Source organism: Dreissena polymorpha, chromosome 10 (assembly GCF_020536995.1).
Source record: "Dreissena polymorpha isolate Duluth1 chromosome 10, UMN_Dpol_1.0, whole genome shotgun sequence".
In the NCBI taxonomy this organism is placed as follows: Eukaryota; Metazoa; Mollusca; class Bivalvia; order Myida; family Dreissenidae; genus Dreissena; species Dreissena polymorpha.
Genome location: NC_068364.1, coordinates 74396360 through 74418225, shown reverse-complemented (window position 1 = coordinate 74418225; position 21866 = coordinate 74396360). Strand labels below are relative to the sequence as shown.

The 21866-nt window shown below is 37.2% G+C and overlaps 1 protein-coding gene across 1 annotated transcript in view; it reads right to left on the bottom strand.

Annotated features, from left to right (window-relative positions):
• LOC127847934 (ankyrin repeat and IBR domain-containing protein 1-like) overlaps nt 1–21866 on the bottom strand; it is a 47389-nt gene that overhangs the window by 18652 nt on the left and 6871 nt on the right. Inside the window, exons 3-12 of the mRNA XM_052380166.1 lie at nt 21640–21847; nt 14518–14700; nt 12538–12709; nt 10020–10183; nt 7812–7897; nt 6417–6561; nt 4268–4446; nt 2294–2382; nt 1119–1249; nt 194–328 (exon numbers count right to left, since the gene is read on the bottom strand). Coding sequence (XP_052236126.1) covers nt 194–328; nt 1119–1249; nt 2294–2382; nt 4268–4446; nt 6417–6561; nt 7812–7897; nt 10020–10183; nt 12538–12709; nt 14518–14700; nt 21640–21847 — 1492 coding nt within the window. The remainder of the gene's footprint in view (nt 1–193; nt 329–1118; nt 1250–2293; nt 2383–4267; nt 4447–6416; nt 6562–7811; nt 7898–10019; nt 10184–12537; nt 12710–14517; nt 14701–21639; nt 21848–21866) is intronic.

The following is a 21866-nucleotide window of genomic DNA, read 5'->3' as shown; positions in this document are numbered from 1 at the left end:
TCAAGCACTAGTTGTACCATTAAAACAGACTTAAGTCTCCATAAGACAACAGCTTATAATGCTATAAAGCTAAAATAATTGTTCTTACAATAAAAAGACGTAAGTGTCTCTTAAAGCCTCAGGCTTTAAATTCTATACAGTTTTGCAAAAAACATAAAATGTAAATAACAAATAAAACACAAAACTTCCCAACCTCTGTGATGGACATTTTAGTGGTGTCTTCCACTTTCTTGGAGACCTCGTAACGATTGCACTTGAAGTAGCCACCTGTGGAGGAGTTGTGACGTTTCCATTGGTCCAAACACACCCAGCAGAAGTCATGCTTGCACTGTAACGGAAATTGGTCATGCTGTATGAAATCTATGATAAACATGTCATTTCTGTTTCTATTAATCAAAACAACCCCAGCAGAAGTCATGTTTGCACTGCAAAAAGAATCAATTATCAATAATTAAACTATTAAAGGAAAAGCAAACATTAAATGTTCTGAATGAAAACTTTGATAAACATGTCATTACTGTTCCAATTGTTGAAGACAAAACCAGCAGAGATCATGCACTGTAAAATTAATCACTTATCAAGAATAAAACATTTCATGGGTTTTGGAATTTTGGGATGACACTTTTCCCACATGCATTAAACCCCATTTTCCATAGCTCATCTCATAATAATTTTCCATAGCTCATCTCATAATAATTTTCCATAGCTCATATAAAAAAAATGTTCCACAGCTCATCTCATAAAATTTTCCATAGCTTATCTCATAAAATGTTCCATAGCTCATCTGGTAAAATTTTCAATGGCTCATCTCATAAAATTTTCCATAGCTCATCTCATAAAATGTTCCATAGCTCATCTCGTAAAATTTTCAATTGCTCATCTCATAAAATTTTCCATAGCTAATATAATAAAACTTTCCATAGCTCGTCTCATTAAATGTTCCATAACTCATCTCATAAAATGTTCAATAGCTCATCTCATATAATTTTCCACAGCTAATCACATAAAATTTTCCATAGCTCATCTCATAAAATTTTCCATAGCTCTTCTCATAAAATGTTCAATAGCTCATCGCATAAAATATTGCAAAGCTCGTCTCATAAAAACTCTGGCATTACCTTGGAGCACTTCATGTGGTTGCACCCCTCGTTCTTCTGTATGGGTGACTTGCATTGTGGGCATAACTTGGAGTTGGTCACAAGCCACAGGCAGTTGGCAGCAGTCTCAGTCTCCTGCTCCGTGTTGTGTACTGGAACCAGACACAGACAATATGTGGAAACATGGGTGGTGTGCACTTTGCAACACAATAACAGACTTGTATGGATTATCACTCATTTAAATGAGTCATTTGGCCAAGCTTGGAGGGTGTTGTGCACTGGAAACACAGACACCCCCGAAACATAAAACAGACCGGAAAAGAGATTTAGCGGTCATTTGGATGAGTTGTTGTGCTAAACTTGGTGGGTGTTGTGCACTTTGTAAAACATAAACAGACTAGTTTGCATTTATCAGTCATCAATATTTGTCAGGTAGCCAAAATAAATGTTGTTTATATACCCAGGAGAGAATTCAAATTGTGAAAAAATAGAGACTTCTCAGATGGTAACAAAACTGCTACCAATAATGAGAATCAGTTTCACAATATTGTAACTTTATAAGCAGTTAAAAAAAAATAGTTCACAATGTAGACCAGAAAATACCTAAGTATATATAAGTTCACTCAAATTGCTGGTACATGTAAATAATGACCACGGTTATTTAATTTAATACTTGTCAACATAAGTAATAATAGTAACAAGAATATAGACCGAGACTTCCATAACTAATGAGGTAATGGTAGCATGAACCCATAAGGGAGGTAACTAATGAGGTAATGGTAGCATGAACCAATAAGGGAGGTAACTAATGAGGTAATGGCCAAGCTTGCTCATAGCAATTCCAGCAGACTTTAGTTTTAAAAATCCCCACCAAATGAAACCTGTCAGGTGCCTCTACAAATTGCAACATCACTTTTGTTCAAGTCATTTGTAAATTAACTGTTTTGTTTTCACAAATTAATCACATTCTATGACTTTGTGTGCTTCTTTACAGTGTTAAACATCCATTTTCAGCAAAGTAGTCCAATACGCTCACAATTATCTGCAAAATTTACTCAATGTAGGTCAGGGTTCTCTACATTTTGCGTGTAAACAAACGGACTTTGGACAGACAATCCCACCCACTAACAGACATGTTCAAATCAATACTTTGAATTCATCCAAATTACAAAAACTTCACACAGATGATGACTCACAAGTTTCTGGTTTGATCTCTGCGACCTCAGCCAGCCACCTGCGCAGGCTGTCACAGCTACAAGGCTCATGGGCCTCCCCTGAACATTCCCTGAAATATCAGCAAATATGAGCAGCATTCCATGAAATACTAGCAAACAGCAACATACCCTAAAATACCAGCAAACATGGACATAATTCCCTGAAATACCAGCAAACATGGGCAACATGCCCTGAAATACCAGCAAACATTAGCAAAATTCCCTGAAATACCAGCAAACATGGGAAACATTTCCTGAAATACCAGCAAACATGGGCAACATGCCCTGAAATACCAGCAAACATGGGCAAAATTCCCTAAAATACCAGCAAACATGGGCAACATTCTCTGAAATACCAGCAAACATGGGAAACAGTCCCTGAAATACCAGCAAACATGAGCAAAATTCCCTAAATTCCCTAAAATACCAGCAAACATGGACATAATACCCTGAAATACCAGCAAACATGGACATAATTCCATGAAATACCAGCAAACATGGACAGCCTTCACTGAAATACCAGCAAACATGGTCAACATTCCATGAAAAATCAGCAAACATGAGCAGAATCCTCTAATACCAGCAAACATGGACATAATTCCTTGAAATACCAGCAAACATGGACATAATTTCCTGAAATACCAGCAAACATGGACAACCTTCACTGAAATACCAGCAAACATGGTCAACATGCCTTGAAATACCAGCAAACATGAGCAGAATCCTCTGAAATACCAGCAAACATGGACATAAATCCATGAAATACCAGCAAATATGAGCAAACTTTCCTGATATACCAGCAAACATGGGAAACATTCCATGAAATACCAGCAAACATGGGTAACATTCCATGAAATACCAGCAAACATGGGAAACATTCCCTGAAGTACCAGCAAACAGGACAATATTTCCTGAAATACCAGCAAGCATGGGTAACATTCCATGAAATACCAGCAAACATAGGAAACATTCCCTGATATACCAGCAAACAGGGCAATATTTCCCTGAAATACAAGCAAACATGGGCAACATTCTCTGAAATACCAGCAAACATGGGCAATCAAGTTGAGACATTAACATCATTCAATCCAGAAAGTTATATAAAATCAAGCATTTTACAATAATGTGTTTGAGAAATCTAAACCTCATTTAAACAAACATTCTGTGAAATACCAGCCAACATAAGCAACAACATTTAGACTTAAAATGACAAGAGTCATTGATAATTTTATACAAATTTTAACTGAATACATGTTTACATATATTTGAATTTCCTTAACTGAATCAATTTCAACAGGAAAGTTTTATCAAATTAAGCGACAACTCAAAGCAGGATTTTTGATAAGACATTTACATCATAACAACAGGAAAGTTGGTTATAAAAGTGTTTTCAAATAGTTTTTACAAGGATTTAAAAAATCTATGCCTCCTCACGCAATATTTGATGAAGTTGTGCCTCCTTACATTTAATTGTTTGATATTTAAAGTGTCATTACAACTAAATGTTTGAAATTGAAAGTGGACAATTTTCAGGGCAGAAATGTTTTATATTAAAAGAGGAGATTTTTTATTAAGGACTGATATTAATAGGGTAATCTTGTTGCAACACAATGTTTAATTTATAAATAGGATGCTCATTATGAAAGATTGTTTGAAATCTAGAGATGATAATCAGTCAAACACAAAAATTTCCTATGAGAGTTCAGCCACGTGTGACTGTATACTTTCCAACAGAAGTTGTGGCCATTTCCACACTGTATACTTACCAACAGAAGTAGTGGCCATTTCCACATTGTATACTTACCAACAGAAGTAGTGGCCATTTCCACATTGTATACTTACCAACAGAAGTAGTGGCCATTTCCACATTGTATACTTACCAACAGAAGTAGTGGCCATTTCCACATTGTATACTTACCAACAGAAGTAGTGGCCATTTCCACATTGTATACTTACCAACAGAAGTAGTGGCCATTCCCGCAGTCAACAGCTCTGGAGGTGTCTGCCGGGATCTTGTGACCGGGCGAGTTTCTTGATCCCCCAGCCCCTCCCTGTATCACCTCTGGAAGCCGCACTGCCCGACCACAGCCAGGAAATGGGCACCACTTGATGTTCGGGTTGCTGTCAACGAATGCCTGAAAAATATTGTTGGGTGTTTTAGTCTTAGCCTGATTGTGCAAAACAGATCAATATGAGCATCAGTAATCATGTTTGGAAGACAAATGATCAGAAAGCCCTCGAACAATGTGGCTAAATAATGAGCATCAGTAATCATGTTTGGAAGACAAATGATCAGAAAGCCCTCGAACAATGTGGCTAAATAATGAGCATCAGTAATCATGTTTGGAAGACAAATGATCAGAAAGCCCTCGAACAATGTGGCTCAATACTGCAAGATAATTTATATTTGTTGCCATGAACTCCAGTTTGTTTGTTTTTTAAATCGTGGACAAAATAAAAAATTTGAAAGAAGAAAAATCACAAACAAATTTACCCCAGTAGAATGAAGATTTTCACATGCATTTGTTATAAATTTGTGGATTTGTCTATCCCAAAAGTAAATTAATGTCTGACAAATAATAATGATTGTACAGTAAACACAAGAATGTTGTCTCTAAAGGCAAAGCTTCACTACAATGGAACATCATTTTGATGCTCACACAGAATAAATAAGGGACAAAATTGTCACAAAACCAGGTTTTCAAAAAAAAAAAAAAAAAGTCTGATCAAGTGAGACAATCCAAAATGTGAATTGTTACCCCCTTGTTTCACATTCAATCTATTTTAACTCGTGGCAACCTTGATTTAAATTTGATAAAAAAATAGCTGTGTTCGTGAAACACAATGCCCCCTACTGCGCTGCTTTAAAGCCATATATTTGACCTTTGACCTTGAAGGATGACCTCGACCTTTAACTTCTCAAAATGTGCAGCTCCACGAGATACGCATGCATGCCAAATATCGAGTTACTATCTTCAATATTGCCAAATTTGACATTTGACCTTGAAGGACGACCTTGACCTTTCACCACTCAAAATGTACAGGTCCATATAATACACATGCATGCCAAATATCAAGTTGCTATCTTCAATATTGCAAAATTTTGACCTTTGACCTTGACCTTGAAGGATGACCTTGACTTTGATATTTCACCACTCAAAATGTGCAGCTCCATGAGATACGCATGCATGCCAAATATCGAGTTGCTATCTTCAATATTACAAAATTTGACTATTGACCTCGACCTTGAAGGATGACCTTGACCTTTCACCATTAAAAATGTGCAGCTCCATGAGATACTTATGCATGCCAAATATCAAGTTTCTACCTTCAATATTGAAAAAGTTATGGCCAATGTTTAAGTTTTTGGACGAATGGACAGAGGCCATATATTTGACATTTGACCTTGAAGGATGACCTTGACCTTCACTTTTCCGATCTCAAAATGTGCAGCTCTATGACATACACATGCATGCCAAATATCAAGTTGCTATCTTCAATATTGAAAAAGTTATGACCATTAAAGTTTTCAGACGGACGGACTGACATACTGACGGACAATTCAACTGCTATATGCCACCCTACCGGGGGCATAAAAAGTCTGATAACAAGAGACAACTCAAGCTCAAAATGTGCATTGTTACTGATTGGTTATAGTTACCCCCTTTGTTTTAAAATAAATCTATTTTTAGTTTTGGCGACTTTGACCTTGACACACTGTCCAATGATGTTGAACAAATGTGCCAAATGATTTTAAAATCTCATAATGAACGACATAGTAACGGCCCAGACAAGCTAATTTATGGCCATTTTTGACCTTTGAACTCAAAGTGTGACCTTGACCTTTGAGATATCGACGTAACTCTTTCGCGCAACACACCATCCAATGATGGTGAACAAATATGCCAACTGATTTTAAAATCTCACAATGAATGACAAAGTTATGGCCCGGACAAGCTTGTTCCGCCTGCTTGCCCACCAGCCAGCCCACCAGCCTGCCCGCCGACATACCCCAATCTAATAACCAGTTTTTTCCTTCGGAAAACCTGGTTAATTATACCACACATTTAGTGTCCAACGAATATCCAATACTGCAGCAGGTTACCTTGATGTCAAACTGCAGGTATCGCCTAGCCATATCCCTGGAGACCACACTCTCAATCACCTCGACGGGCACCAGGATGTTACAACCATACCCTGGACAGGTGATGTCATGCACTCCGCCCTCCTTGATCTTCACATTCAAGTAGCTGCAATGGAATATCATTCAATGATTAACCCTTTCCCATTCAGAAGCAAAGTGAAAATGGCTATGTGCAAAAAGCATCAAACCAGAACAGCCTGCGAGTAACAAGCAGTTTATTCTGATTTTATGCTGTTTGCTGCTCATCAGCATCTAAGGGTTGGAAATCAAGTTTTAAAACTTGACTTAAGTAAGAAAGGTCTTAAATTAAATTGAACTTTCTTATGGACTACAAATGCTTAAAAATACGAATCTGAGTCGTAAAGGGTTAAATGACAACTCAAATAGCTATATGAAGATATCGTCTTTACCTCATGGGGTCTTGAGCAAAAGTGTCAACAGCATTTTGACTTGAAGCTTTAGTATTAACCCTTTTACCACTTAGATAAGTATTTTGACGCATTTGTAGTCACATAGAAAGTTGAATTTAGTTAAAGACCTTTCTAACTAGATTCAAGTTTTAAAGGCTTCATTTCCAAACCTTAGTTACTGATGAGCAGCAAACAGCATAAAACCTGAATAAACTGTGAGTTTCTCGCAGGCTGTTCTGGTTTTATGCTTCTTGCAAAAGCCATTTTTATTTGCTTCTGATGGGGAAAGTTTGAAATAGTTATATGAAGATAGGGTCTATAACTCATGGGGTCTTGAGCAAAAAAGTCAACGGTATTTTGACTTGAAGCTTGTGTTAAAATGTTTAATTTTGGATTACAATTTAAATTCATTTAGATATTTTTAAATGGCATTGAATTTGATTTCTATTGGCTTGATGATTTTTTATTCAAATAGCTTACAATTTTAAACTAGAAATTCAAAACTGCATTTTGCCTTTACAGAATTCTTGTTGTAAAATTCTAATCAATAATACCTAATTGTTACCTGATAATAATTACCTGATTGTTTGGCTTTGACAGTTTAACTTAATTTTATAAGTTTTCACTTCTTTTGGTTTGGAGCTTACATGTATTTCCCCTTGCTATTTTGTCTCTATTATTTCTTCAACGACACAAGTTGTGAATTCCTGTTTATTTTCAACTGCTATTGTTCCTTACTATAAATTCAATGACACAAGTTCTTTAGATTTAGAGACTATTTACCCTGACATTTTTCCTAACTCTTCATTCAATGGCAAAAGTTGTGAATTTCTTTTGGTTTGGAGATTTTTCTCCACTGCTATTTATTCCTAACTATAAATTCAATGACAAGTAGTGCATTTCTTTTGGTTTAGAGATTATCTTTTTGGAGATTATTTGTGCCTACCCTTCCCAGCATTCCCTGCAGAACTGATGACAGGACATGTGCACTGGTTCCTGGCTCAGCTGGAACGTCTGCGTGCAGATGTCACACTGGAATGGAAGTCGGTTTGTTTGTTGACATATATTTCAGATAGATTTTGTTGCTGTTTTCAGCATTAGCAAGTCATGTTGTTGTCATTTAACAGAATGCTTGATATCAAAAGTGGAACTGGAAAGGAAGTTGGTTTGTTTCTTTATATAGATGGTTTGCTGTTTTGCTGCACTACTTCAGTCATGTTATGGCGGTCAGTTAACAGCTTAAGTAGTGCATATACTTATGCCTATAACTGACAACTGCTCTTTTTGAATCAGTGGAAAATGGAAGTTCTGGCCATAGAAATAATTTCAATACCAATGACCACATGAGATATGTGGCCGGGTCCGGAATAGAACCATATATGCTAATATTTATAGTCCAGCACTCTGAAAACTTATCAAGCCTGCTGGATAAAATACAACATAATCTAACTCAGACAGCAGATCAATCAAACAGAACTGCTATTTGATGAATTCCTTTTTGTAAATCTGACTGCTATGTTTATAACAAGAGCACCGTTTTTTCGGACGGTCAGACAGACTGACTGACATACTGATGGACAGTTCAACTGCTATATGCCACCCTACCGGGGCATAAAAATTATTTTTTTTTTTTGGGGGGGGGTTTAGTGTGAGGGTGTGGTGGTCATTTATTAGATGATCTTTAATTTAAAAAAAACATATGGGGGGGATTGAGGGGGGATTCGGGGGGGGGGGATGGTTTTTGGTTGGAGTCAATTGTGGTATGTCAGGTAAGAGTTGTTTTGTCAAAGTATCAATCGAATCTAATCATAAATAAAGAAGTTATGGCAATTTTAGCAAAATTTAATAATTTGACCTTGAGAGTCAAGGTCATTCAAAGGTCAAGGTAAAATTCAACTTGCCAGGTACTGTACCCTAATGGTAGCATGAAAGTATTTGAAGTTTAAAAGCAATAGCCTTGATACTTTAGAAGTAAAGTGGATCTAAACACAAAATGTAACCATATATTCAAAGTTACTAAGTCAAAAAGGGTCATAATTCCGTAAAAATGACAACCAGAGTTATGCAACTTGTCCTTTACTGTCCCCTTATGATAGTTTGCAAGTGTTCCAAGTATGAAAGCAATATCTATGATACTTCAGGGGTAAAGTGGACCAAATCACAAAACTTAACCAAATTTTCAAGTATAAAGGGCCCATAATTCCATCAAAATGCCAGTCAGAGTTACATAACTTTGCCTGCACAGTCCCCTTACGATAGTAAGTAAGTGTTGCATGTATGAAAGCAATAGCTTTGATACTTTAGGAAAAAAATGGACCTAAACACAAAACTTAACCAAATTTTCAATTTTCTAAGTATAAAAAGGGCACATAATTCTGTCAAAATGCCAGTCAGAGTTACATAACTTTGCCGGCACAGTACCCTTATGATAGTTAGTAAGTGCTGCAAGTATGAAAGCAATAGCTTTGATACTTAAGGAATAAAATGGACCTATACACAAAACTTAACCAAAATTTTTAATTTTCTAAGTATAAAAAGGGCACATAATTCTGCCAAATGCAAGCCAGAGTTATCTAACTTAACCTGCCCAGTCCCCTAATGATAGTTAGCAAGTGTACCAAGTTTAAATGCAATAGCATTAATACTTTATGAGAAAAGTGGACCTAAACGCAAAACTTAACCGGACGCCGACGCCAAGGTTATGACAATAGCTCTTTTTTTTTCAAAAAATAGATTAGCTAAAAATTATTAGCAGGTAAATTTCAATAATTATGTACAACAATACTGATATTTATCTGTATAAAGATTAACTGACATAAAAATGTTGTTTAAAATTAAAACTATTTATATGTATGCCCTTATCATAAAAAATAATATAAGGTGCAACAGCCATGACGCAATCTTTGAAACCTTCACTGCACTTTAACACACTTTGACATGTTTATGGTCCCTTAAAAAATAAATTTTAATTTAAGACCTTTCTTTTTTTAATAATTTCAAGTTTGAAAGACTTCATTGCCAACTTTAAGATACTAATGAGCAACAAACAGCATAAAACATTAGCAGACTGCGAGTAACAGTCTGTTTTTGGTTTTATGTAGTTTACATATAGCCATTTTTACTTTGACTTTGTCTAGGAACGGGTTAATATTACCTCAGCTAGTGAACAAGGTGGGTGGGATACAGTTGGTGAACTCAATGACTCAGCAACAATTGGTTTGTCACTGAAGAGGCTTGCAGGGGCAGTCACTCCGCTCTTCTCGCAGCAGGAGACCGGGTCAGCCATCCAGGCATCCAGCAGCATCTCCCTCGACCATTCTTTGAAAATATTGACAGAAAAACATCGCATTATTTTGTTTGCTTTATATTTTACAGTCTGTGCCTCTTGGATTAGGAAAAATAGTGCAATAAAACCATGAAATTAGGAAAAGTTTAACATTATAAATATGATATAAAATATTCAAATTGTTTACAAGTGCATGTAAAACTGCAAAGTAAATTTGAGACAGCATTGTATCATAAACTCAACAAACCAATTAATTACTTTATTGGACAAGTTTGGCCTTTTTGGGGGAAATTTTGGAAAGATTTTTAAACAAGAGGGCCAAGATGGCCCTAGTTCGCTCACCTGAGAGGAGTCGGTTCATTTAATCTTTACCAAACGTCAAACTTGACCTAGATATTGTCCAGACAAACATCCTGGTCAAGTTTCATCATTATTGAACCAAAACTCTGGCATATGGAGTGATTTTGTTTTTGTAAGATTTGACCTGGTGACCTATATTTTGAGTAGACCCCCCTTACAAAACATCAAACTTGGCTTACAAAAATAAATATTATGACCAAGATTCATAAAATCTGAAACAAAATTGTGACCTCTAGAGTGTTTACAAGGATTTTGCATAATATAATGAAAATTTGGACAATCTAAGGGCAATGATTATGACATTAATTATGTGATATATATAAAACCAATCTTTTCACCAAGTTTCCTGATGATTGGGCAAAAAATGTGACTTCTTGAGTGTTCATAAGCCTTTTTTACTATATAAATATAAGAAAACTGCTTCCCCCCCCCCTGGCAGCCATGTTATTAATCTGACCGGAACCATTTTCTAACTCAACTCTTATATTAAGGAAACAAATGCTCTGACCAAATTTCATGAAAATTGCGCCAAAAATGTGATTTCTAGAGTGTTCACATGTTTTCACTATATACATAGAACGAAAATGCTCCGCCCACTGGCAGCCATGTTTTTTCACCGATCTGGACCATTTCCGAACTTGTCCGAGATATCAATAAACCCAATGTTTCAACCAACTTTCATGATAAATGCGCAAAAATTGTGACTTTAAGAGTGTTTACAAGGTTTCTCTAATGCCAAATAAGGAAAACTGCCCCCCCCCGGCAGCCTTGTTATTGAACTGACCGGAACCATTTTCGAACTCAACTCTCATATCAAGGAAGCAAATGTTCTGAGAGAGAGAGAGGGAGAGAGAGAGGAGAGAGGAGAGAGGAGAGAGAGAGAGAAGGAGAGAGAGAGACAGAGGAGAGATAGAGAGAGAGGAAGAGAGAGGAGAGAGAGAGCGGAGACGAGAGGATGTATCGAAGATAGAGTAGAGAGATAGAGAGAGAGACAGAGAGAGAGAGAGATATAGAGAGAGAGCAGAGAGAGATAGAGAGAGAGATAGAGAGAGATAGACATATATAGTTCGAGAGAATGAGATAGATAGATATCAGCGCGCAGAGCGAGATAGATAGAAGATAGAGAGACAAGAAGAGACTCAGCGAAAAAGACGATCGAGATATATATAGATATATAGACGATAGAGAGAGAGATAGTAGAGAGAGTTGATAGATGTTGCCTTGTTCATGTTTTACTTTTTAGGTAGAGTGCATTGTGGGTTTGTCAGGAAAGTGTTGTTTTGTCAAAGTATGAATAAAATGTGATCATAAATAAAGAAGTTTATGGCAATTTAAGCAAAAGTTCAATTATCTAAGTATAAAAGGGGCAATAATTCTGTCAAAATGCTTGATACAGTTGTCTGCTCTTGTTTATAGATCGGGATCATGTTGGTAAAGAAGTATGCAAAATATGAAAGCAATATGTCAAAGGACATAGAAAATATTTGAGGTGGTACGCACACTTTAACATAGATTTATCAATAATATGCATATTCTAAGTATAAAAGGGGCAATAATTCTGTCAAAACGCTTGATACAGTTGTCTGCTCTTGTTTATAGATTGGGGTCATGTTGGTAAAGAAGCATACAAAATATAAAAGCAATATGTCAAAGGACATAGAAAATATTTGAGGTGGTACACAAACTTTAACATTTGCACGCTAACGGGAACGCTAAAGCCGACGCCGGGGAGTAGGATAGCTCCACTATATATATTTCATATATAATAGTCGAGCTAAAATGGCTATATGCATCTGTCATAAAACCAGAACATCTTGCAAATAACTCCCAGGCGGTTCAGGTTTTATCCTGTTTGCTGCTTGTCCGTATCTTTGGGTTAGATATATAAATCCTTTAAAACTTAAATCTATAAAGAAAGGCCATTAATTTAATTTGCTTTCCTAAGGGACTACAAACAGGTCAAAATGTGTATCTGAGTGTTAAAGGGTTAACCCTTAAAATGAAAACACAGGTTGCCTATGATTACCATGGTTACGCAGAAGTGCCTCGGCTGTGAACAGCGGTATACTGAGCATGTCTGCGGTCTCCACCAGCAGCTGGTCCTTGGCCTCCTGGAGGTCCTGCGCGCGCAGGCCACTATACTCCTCCGAGTCGATCTCCGGGGGCACCTCATCAATGTCACCACCTGCTCCATCGTTCTGGTAGGTAAATAGAGAAACATTTTACTAAAAGAAATTAATTTCTTTTTATTATATTCCATTAGTCTGTTGACTGAAAAAATTGACATGCCCATCAGTAAAATTACCCATGTAGGAAAATTGAATTGCCCATCAGTAAACTTACCCATGTAGAACAATTGACTTGCCCATCAGTAAACTTACCCATGTAGGACAATTGACTTGCCCATCAGTAAAATTACCAATGTAGAACAATTGACTTGCCCATCAGTAAACTTACCCATGTAGAACAATTGACTTGCCCATCAGTAAACTTACCCATGTAGGACAATTGACTTGCCCATCAGTAAAATTACCCATGTATTGAATTGCCCATCAGTAAAATTACCCATGTAGGACAATTGACTTGCCCATCAGTAAACTTACCCATTTAGGACAATTGACTTGCCCATCAGTAAAATTACCCATGTAGGACAATTGACTTGCCCATCAGTAAAATTACCCATGTAGGACAATTGATTTACCCATCAGCAAAATTACCCATGTAGGACAATCGACTTGCCCATCAGTAAAATAACCCATGTTAGCCAAGTTGTCCAAAGAATTTCCATGGACCCGAGGGTTCCTCCTGTGTCATTATGTTCTTTAGACAGATTTACTTTACTGAATCAGATTATGTCTCATTTTGAAGTTGTAAAAGGATGCTCGAATCATAAACAAAAGATTTCTCCATTCTTAAAGTGACAAAATTCATTTTAGTTAATATTCCCTCAATAAATAACACCAAGAACTGCTTAGAATACATTGAATTTCTTCTATTCAAAGTAAAGTGTTAAGAACCACGGGATACATACAGGATATTTGTTAATTGTATTCTATTACATTATCAATATTTGCGTGCATGCCACATATAATTAAGAAATGATTTTGCCATGGGATATATAACAATATTTTTAGAAAGACTTGTTTACTGATAAAAGGTATATTTACCAAGCGAGTTGTTAAACAACTAAAATACAGACATATATGTTTTTTACTTATGGGATGAAAATATTGGATCTCAACCAAATCTGCCAGAGCTCAACATTTCTGTATGCATTGAGTCCCAGGAACACAATAGAACTTTGGGGAAACATTAACATCAATATTATATTTTAGTTCTTGTATTGTCATTGAAAATGCGCCACTCATGTAAATTCACATTTGGTATGAGTAAAATGAGTCCAACTACATCATCCACTCAGATTTTTTAAACTTTGAAGTGATGACCTTGATTTTGAGTCAGTGTGACTAACTCATGCCTTTATTCATCGTCCAAATCACCTTAAAATTGGGATCAAGTGTTAGGGAAATCCTTCAATGGTTCAGGAAAGATATGGACAGGACATGAAAATAGAGGCTCAAACTTTTGACCTTTAAGTGTTACCTTGACCTGTCTTGGCTGACTCACATCAGCTGCACAGCGTCTAAATGACCCAAACATTTTAGACAAGAGGCAGGAAAATCATTATCAGGGTTTAAGAGAAATGGAGTTGACACTAGAATGGAAGCTCAAACCTTGACCTTGAAGTATGACCTTGACCCTTAGCCTTGATCATGAAAATCCTTTAAATTTGATAGAAGATACAGCGTGAAAAGGGAGGCTCTATCCTTTGACTTTGACTTATGACCTTGACCATGTTTCATGAAAATCCATATATTGGTAAAGGAAATATGAGCGGACACGAAAATGTTACAGCAGACTGATGGACTGTAAAAATCACTGAATATATAAAACAATCACACACAAATCAGAAACAATTAAGATAGCCCCGTGAAAAAATACCTACTGAGAAGACCATTTTGGACTCCAAGAATAGAGCTATATCGTTGAAGCCGCTGCTCTCTGCGCTGTCGCAGGGCGTCTGATTGTCCTTGTTCTCGATAAACAACGGGCACGAGTGGTTTACCAGCTGCTCTACACACGCCTTCAGCCCGCTCTGGGCTGCGTAGTGCAAGGCAGTGTTGTTAGACTGCAAACAGAGAGGCACTATTTTTTAAATCAAAATGAACACAAGTTTTTATCAACTAATAAATCATTGGACTAAACAAAAACAACAACAACACATGTCCACAAGAGTTAAGATTAAGCCTTCTTTTTGGGGTCATGTGACTTTTGTTTATCTTTTTGTTAGACTTGAAACAGATATTCACAATTTCAAAGAGTTGAAACAGATATTCACAATTTCAAAAGACTTGCAACAGATATTTACAATTTCAAACAGTTGAAACAGATATTCACAATTTCAAAAGAGTTGAAACAGATATTGACATTTCAAAGACTTGCAACAGATATTTACAATTTCAAACAGTTGAAACAAATATTCACAATTTCAAAGAGTTGAAACAGATATTCACAATTTCAAAGAGTTGAAACAGATATTCACAATTTCAAAGTGTTGAAACAGATATTCACAATTTCAAAGAGTTGCAACAGATATTCACAATTTCAAAGAGTTTAAACAGATATTCACAATTTCAAAGAGTTGAAACAAATATTCACAATTTCAAAGAGTTGAAACAAATATTCACAATTTCAAAGAATTGAAACAGATATTCACAATTTCAAAGAGTTTAAACAAATATTCACAATTTCAAAGAATTGAAACAGATATTCACAATTTCAAACAGTTTAAACAAATATTCACAATTTCAAAGAGTTGAAACAGATATTCACAATTTCAAAGAGTTGAAACAGATATTCACAATTTCAAAGAGTTGAAACAGTTATTCACAATTTCAAAGAGTTGAAACAGATATTCACAATTTCAAAGAGTTGAAACAGTTATTCACAATTTCAAAGAGTTGAAACAGATATTCACAATTTCAAAGAGTTGAAACAGATATTCACAATTTCAATGAGTTGAAACAAATATTCACAATTTCAAAGAGTTGAAACAAATATTCACAATTTTAAAGAGTTGAAACAGATATTCACAATTTCAAAGAATTGAAACAGATATTCACAATTTCAAAGAGCTGAAACAGATATTCACAATTTCAAAGAATTGAAACAAATATTCACAATTTCAAAGAGTTGCAACAGATATTCACAATTTCAAAGAGTTGAAACAGATATTCACAATTTCAAAGAGTTGCAACAGTATTCACAATTTCAAAGAGTTGAAACAGATATTCACAATTTCAAAGAGTTGAAACAGATATTCACAATTTCAAAGAGTTGAAACAGATATTCACAATTTCAAAGAGTTGAAACAGATATTCACAATTTCAGATTATATTTACCTTTTTCCTTTTCATCAAAATGAACACAATATTTGAGTCTTTTGGTGTCATGTGACTTTTATTTATTCTAAGTGTTATATACTGGTATCTCTTTAAATTTGGCCAATAATTTATGTTGAGATAATAAAACATGGACTGTGTGTGACAAAGAGCAAATTTGCCATGACATGTTTTACTTTCAAGAAAGGATTAAAAATACAAAACTGGGCTTGTATGAACCTGTAACAGCACAGAGCCATGTTGCTAAACTAGAATAGACATAATTGAAACTTAACAAAATATTTTAGCCCCAGTCTAGGAAAATGGAACTTAATGCAAATGCATAGTGTCATCTCAGATTATTCAGGTGGGACACTTTCCACTTGTATACAGTCCAACCCCTACTTCCGGTCACCCCTCATCGCCGGTCACCCCGTGTAAGCGGCCGGTCTGTGCCGCGACCGTCGATAAACACTATATAATGCACCCCTCTTAAGCGGTAACCCCGTTTCTCCGGCCAGCGGCCAGCAATTTTGCATCCCAAATGTTAAATTCCCCCCATATGAGTGGTCACGCGCAAGTAAGTCAGTCATGTACATTGGCAAAATAACACAGACGCAACGGCGAAAAAATTGATACGTACTTCCAGTCTGCGGTTTAGGCTCTGTAGTACTGAAGCATGATGTGTGATGAACATTTTGACAGCCAGTTTGCAAATTGCAATTAATTAGCGGCGGATTATCGGGTTAAAAGCAATATGCGACCGTTTGATCTTCTTGTTTCCGAACGTGCGAATATCACCTATTATTACTGGAAAGGAGATTCTTAATTTATAATTTATTAGTTGTAGCTCATACTATTTCAAGCACACATTTATGACAATTATCGGCTAATTAAAAGTTAAAAAGAACAGCAAAACTTTTAACCGAAATCAACTTATCTACATGTTATCTGCGCTACAAAGTTTTTATCCAAAAATCAATACACGCATGCTTTCGAACCATGGGTATGGCGTGACATTGTACATTGGTGCATAATTTTCGCGCGCTTTTGTAGGGACAAAGGAAATACACGATGCTAGAATTTGTAAACGTCTCGTTAACAGTAAACAATCGGGAGTGTGTTTCGGATTACAAATTATTATTCTCATTTGGGAATAAAACAAAACATCTATATTTGTTTTATATTTACAATGATTTCAATATTAATATTCATAAAACCCTTTATGCGGCGAAAAAAATGTTTTTATAATATTATGCATGAAAAGCACGATTACCAGGAGGATTACACCCTGTTGCTATTATCAGTCTCTTAAGTAACTGTCCACGATTTTATCGTGAAGGAGATCACTGTCGGGACCATTTCGTGCGGTAGGTATTCAAAGCTGCAATAAACCGATTAAATTATCGATTTATAGTGACACGGGAGTTATTCACGCATAACTGATTCACAACTGTTTCCAGACTCCCTATGACCCAACCCCCTATTAAGAGGCCACCCCGCTTAAGCAGCCAATTTGGCTGTTTCCCTTGACTGGCTGCTTAAGAGGGGTTGGACTGTAGTATTTTTCTTTTTAAAACAAGTCTCTTCTTAACAATAATTCATTTTAGATGGAGAGTTTCGTCCCTGATAAGCCTGTGCGGACTTCAAAGGCTAATCTTGGATGACACTTTACGCAAATGTATTGAGCCCCGTTTTCAGAGAGCAGCTTATTTGATACAACACTTTACGCAAATGTATGGAGCCCCGTTTTCAGAGTGCAGCTTATTTGGTACAACACTTTACGCAAATGTATGGAGCCCCGTTTTCAGAGTGCAGCTTATTTGGTACAACACTTTACGCAAATGTATTGAGCCCCGTTTTCAGAGAGCAGCTTATTTGGTACAACACTTTATGCACATGTATTGATCCCCGTTTTCAGAGTGCAGCTTATTTGGTACAACACTTTACACAAATGTATTGAGCTCCGTTTTCAGAGCGCAGCTTATTTGGTACAACACTTTACACAAATGTATTGAGCCCCGTTTTCAGAGAGCAGCTTATTTGGTACAACACTTTACGCAAATGTATTGAGCCCCGTTTTCAGAGAGCAGCTTATTTGATACAACACTTCCCGCAAATGTATTGAGCCCTGTTTTCAGAGAGCAGCTTATTTGGTACAACACTACGCAAATGTATTGAGTCCCGTTTTCAGAGCGCAGCTTATTTGGTCAACACTTTATTCACATGTATTGAGCCCCGTTTTCAGAGAACAGCTTATTTGGTACAACACTTTACACAAATGTATTGAGCCCCGTTTTCAGAGCGCAGCTTATTTGGTACAACACTTTATGCAAATATATTGAGCCCCGTTTTCAGAGAGCAGCTTATTTGGTACAACACTACGCACATGTATTGAGCCCCGTTTTCAGAGTGCAGCTTATTTGTTACAACACTTTACGCAAATGTATTGAGCCCCAATTTCAGAGTGCAGCTTATTTGGTACAACACTTTACGCAAATGTATTGAGCCTCGTTTTCAGAGAGCAGCTTATTTGGTACAACACTACGCAAATGTATTGAGCCCCGTTTTCAGAGCGCAGCTTAGTTGGTCAACACTTTATTCACATGTATTGATCCCCGTTTTCAGAGAGCAGCTTATTTGGTACAACACTTTACGCAAATGTATTGAGCCCCGGTTTCAGAGAGCAGCTTATTTGGTACAACACTTTACGCAAATGTATTGAGCCCTGTTTTCAGAGTGCAGCTTATTTGGTACAACACTTTATGCACATGTATTGAGCCCCGTTTTCAGAGTGCAGCTTATTTGGTACAACACTTTACGCAAATGTATTGAGCTCCGTTTTCAGAGTGCAGCTTATTTGGTACAACACTTCACGCAAATGTATTGAGCCTCGTTTTCAGAGAGCAGCTTATTTGGTACAACACTTTACGCAAATGTATTGAGCCCCGTTTTCAAAGTGCAGCTTATTTGGTACAACACTTTACGCAAATGTATGGAGCCCCGTTTTCAGAGTGCAGCTTATTTGGTACAACACTTTACGCAAATGTATTGAGCTCCGTTTTCAGAGCACAGCTTATTTGGTACAACACTTTACACAAATGTATTGAGCCCCGTTTTCAGAGAGCAGCTTATTTGGTACAACACTTTACGCAAATGTATTGAGCCCCGTTTTCAGAGAGCAGCTTATTTGGTACAACACTTTCCGCAAATGTATTGAGCCCTGTTTTCAGAGAGCAGCTTATTTGGTACAACACTACGCAAATGTATTGAGCCCCGTTTTCAGAGCGCAGCTTATTTGGTCAACACTTTATTCACATGTATTGAGCCCCATTTTCAGAGAGCAGCTTATTTGGTACAACACTTTATGCACATGTATTGAGCCCCATTTTCAGAGTGCAGCTTATTTGGTACAACACTTTACGCAAATGTATTGAGCCCCGTTTTCAGAGAGCAGCTTATTTGGTACAACACTACGCACATGTATTGAGCCCCGTTTTCAGAGTGCAGCTTATTTGGTACAACACTTTACGCACATGTATTGAGCCTCGTTTTCAGAGAGCAGCTTATTTGGTACAACACTTTACGCAAATGTACTGAGCCCCGTTTTCAGAGCGCAGCTTATTTGGTACAACACTTTACGCAAATGTATTGAGCCCCGTTTTCAGAGAACAGCTTATTTGGTACAACACTTTATGCACATGTATTGAGCCCAGTTTTCAGAGAGCAGCTTATTTGGTACAACACTTTACGCAAATGTATTGAGCTCCGTTTTCAGAGAGCAGCTTATTTGGTACAACACTTGACGCACATGTATTGAGCCCCGTTTTCAGAGAGCAGCTTATTTGGTACAACACTTTACGCAAATGTATTGAGCCCCATTTTCAGAGAGCAGCTTATTTGGTACAACACTTTACGCAAATGTATTGAGCTCCATTTTCAGAGCGCAGCTTATTTGGTACAACACTTTACGCAAATGTATTAAGCCCCGTTTTCAGAGAGCAGCTTATTTGGTACAACACTTTACGCAAATGTATTGAGCCCTGTTTTCAGAGAGCAGCTTATTTGGTACAACACTTAACGCACATGTATTGAGCCCCATTTTCAGAGAGCAACTTATTTGGTACAACACTTTACGCAAATGTATTGAGCCCCGTTTTCAGAGAGCAACTTATTTGGTACAACACTTTACGCAAATGTATTGAGCCCTGTTTTCAGAGAGCAGCTTATTTGGTACAACACTTAACGCACATGTATTGAGCCCCATTTTCAGAGAGCAACTTATTTGGTACAACACTTTACGCAAATGTATTGAGCCTCGTTTTCAGAGAGCAGCTTATTTGGTACAACACTTTATGCAAATGTATTGAGCCCCGTTTTCAGAGAGCAGCTTATTTGGTACAACACTTTATGCACATGTATTGAGCCCCGTTTTCAGAGAGCAGCTTATTTGGTACAACACTTTACGCAAATGTATTGAGCCCTGTTTTCAGAGAGCAGCTTATTTGGTACAACACTACGCAAATGTATTGAGCCCCGTTTTCAGAGAACAGCTTATTTGGTACAACACTTTGTGCACATGTATTGAGCCCCGTTTTCAGAGAGCAGCTTATTTGGTACAACACTTTACGCAAATGTATTGAGCCCTGTTTTCAGAGAGCAGCTTATTTGGTACAACACTACGCAAATGTATTGAGCCCCGTTTTCAGAGCGCAGCTTATTTGGGCAACACTTTATGCACATGTATTGAGCCCCGTTTTCAGAGTGCAGCTTATTTGGTACAACACTTTACGCAAATGTATTGAGCCCCGTTTTCAGAGAGCAGCTTATTTGGTACAACACTACGCACATGTATTGAGCCCCGTTTTCAGAGTGCAGCTTATTTGGTACAACACTTTACGCAAATGTATTGATCCTCGATTTCAGAGAGCAGCTTATTTGGTACAACACTTTACGCAAATGTATTGAGCTCCGTTTTCAGAGCGCAGCTTATTTGGTACAACACTTTTCACAAATGTATTGAGCCCCGTTTTCAGAGAACAGCTTATTTGGTACAACACTTTATGCACATGTATTGAGCCCAGTTTTCAGAGAGCAGCTTATTTGGTACAATACTTTACGCAAATGTATTGAGCTCCGTTTTCAAAGAGCAGTTATTTGGTACAAGACTTTTCGCACATGTATTGAGCCCCGTTTTCAAAGAGCAGCTTATTTGGTACAACAATTTACACACATGTATTGAGCCCCGTTTTCAGAGAGCAGCTTATTTGGTACAACACTTTACACACATGTATTGAGCCCCGTTTTCAGAGAACAGCTTATTTGGTACAACACTTTATGCACATGTATTGAGCCCCGTTTTCAGAGTGCAGCTTATTTGGTACAACACTTTACGCAAATGTATTGAGCCCCGTTTTCAGAGAGCAGCTTATTTGGTACAACACTTTACGCACATGCATTGAGCCCCGTTTTCAGAGAGCAGCTTATTTGGTACAACACTTTACGCACATGCATTGAGCCCCGTTTTCAGAGAACAGCTTATTTGGTACAACACTTTATGCACATGTATTGAGCCCCGTTTTGAGAGTGCAGCTTATTTGGTACAACACTTTACGCAAATGTATTCAGGCCAGAAGGTGTCTTAAATATTTGTCTTGTATTCTGTAGACACAGTACCAACTTGTTACCTCGTCAAGGGCGGACAAATCCACTTTCTCGACCACACCGTCTTTTAGCTCCGCCCCTTTCCACTGGAGGATCATGCTAAGGCACTCTAGCCTGCGCCGCTGCACAGGAAAGTACTGGTGGTGTTTTTCCATGCACACGCAGTGAAGCGCTGTCTCCTTTTTGCCATTGGTCTTGTTAGGGTTTCCGCCATGTTCAAAAAGAAATATCCTAGAGAACAAAATACCAA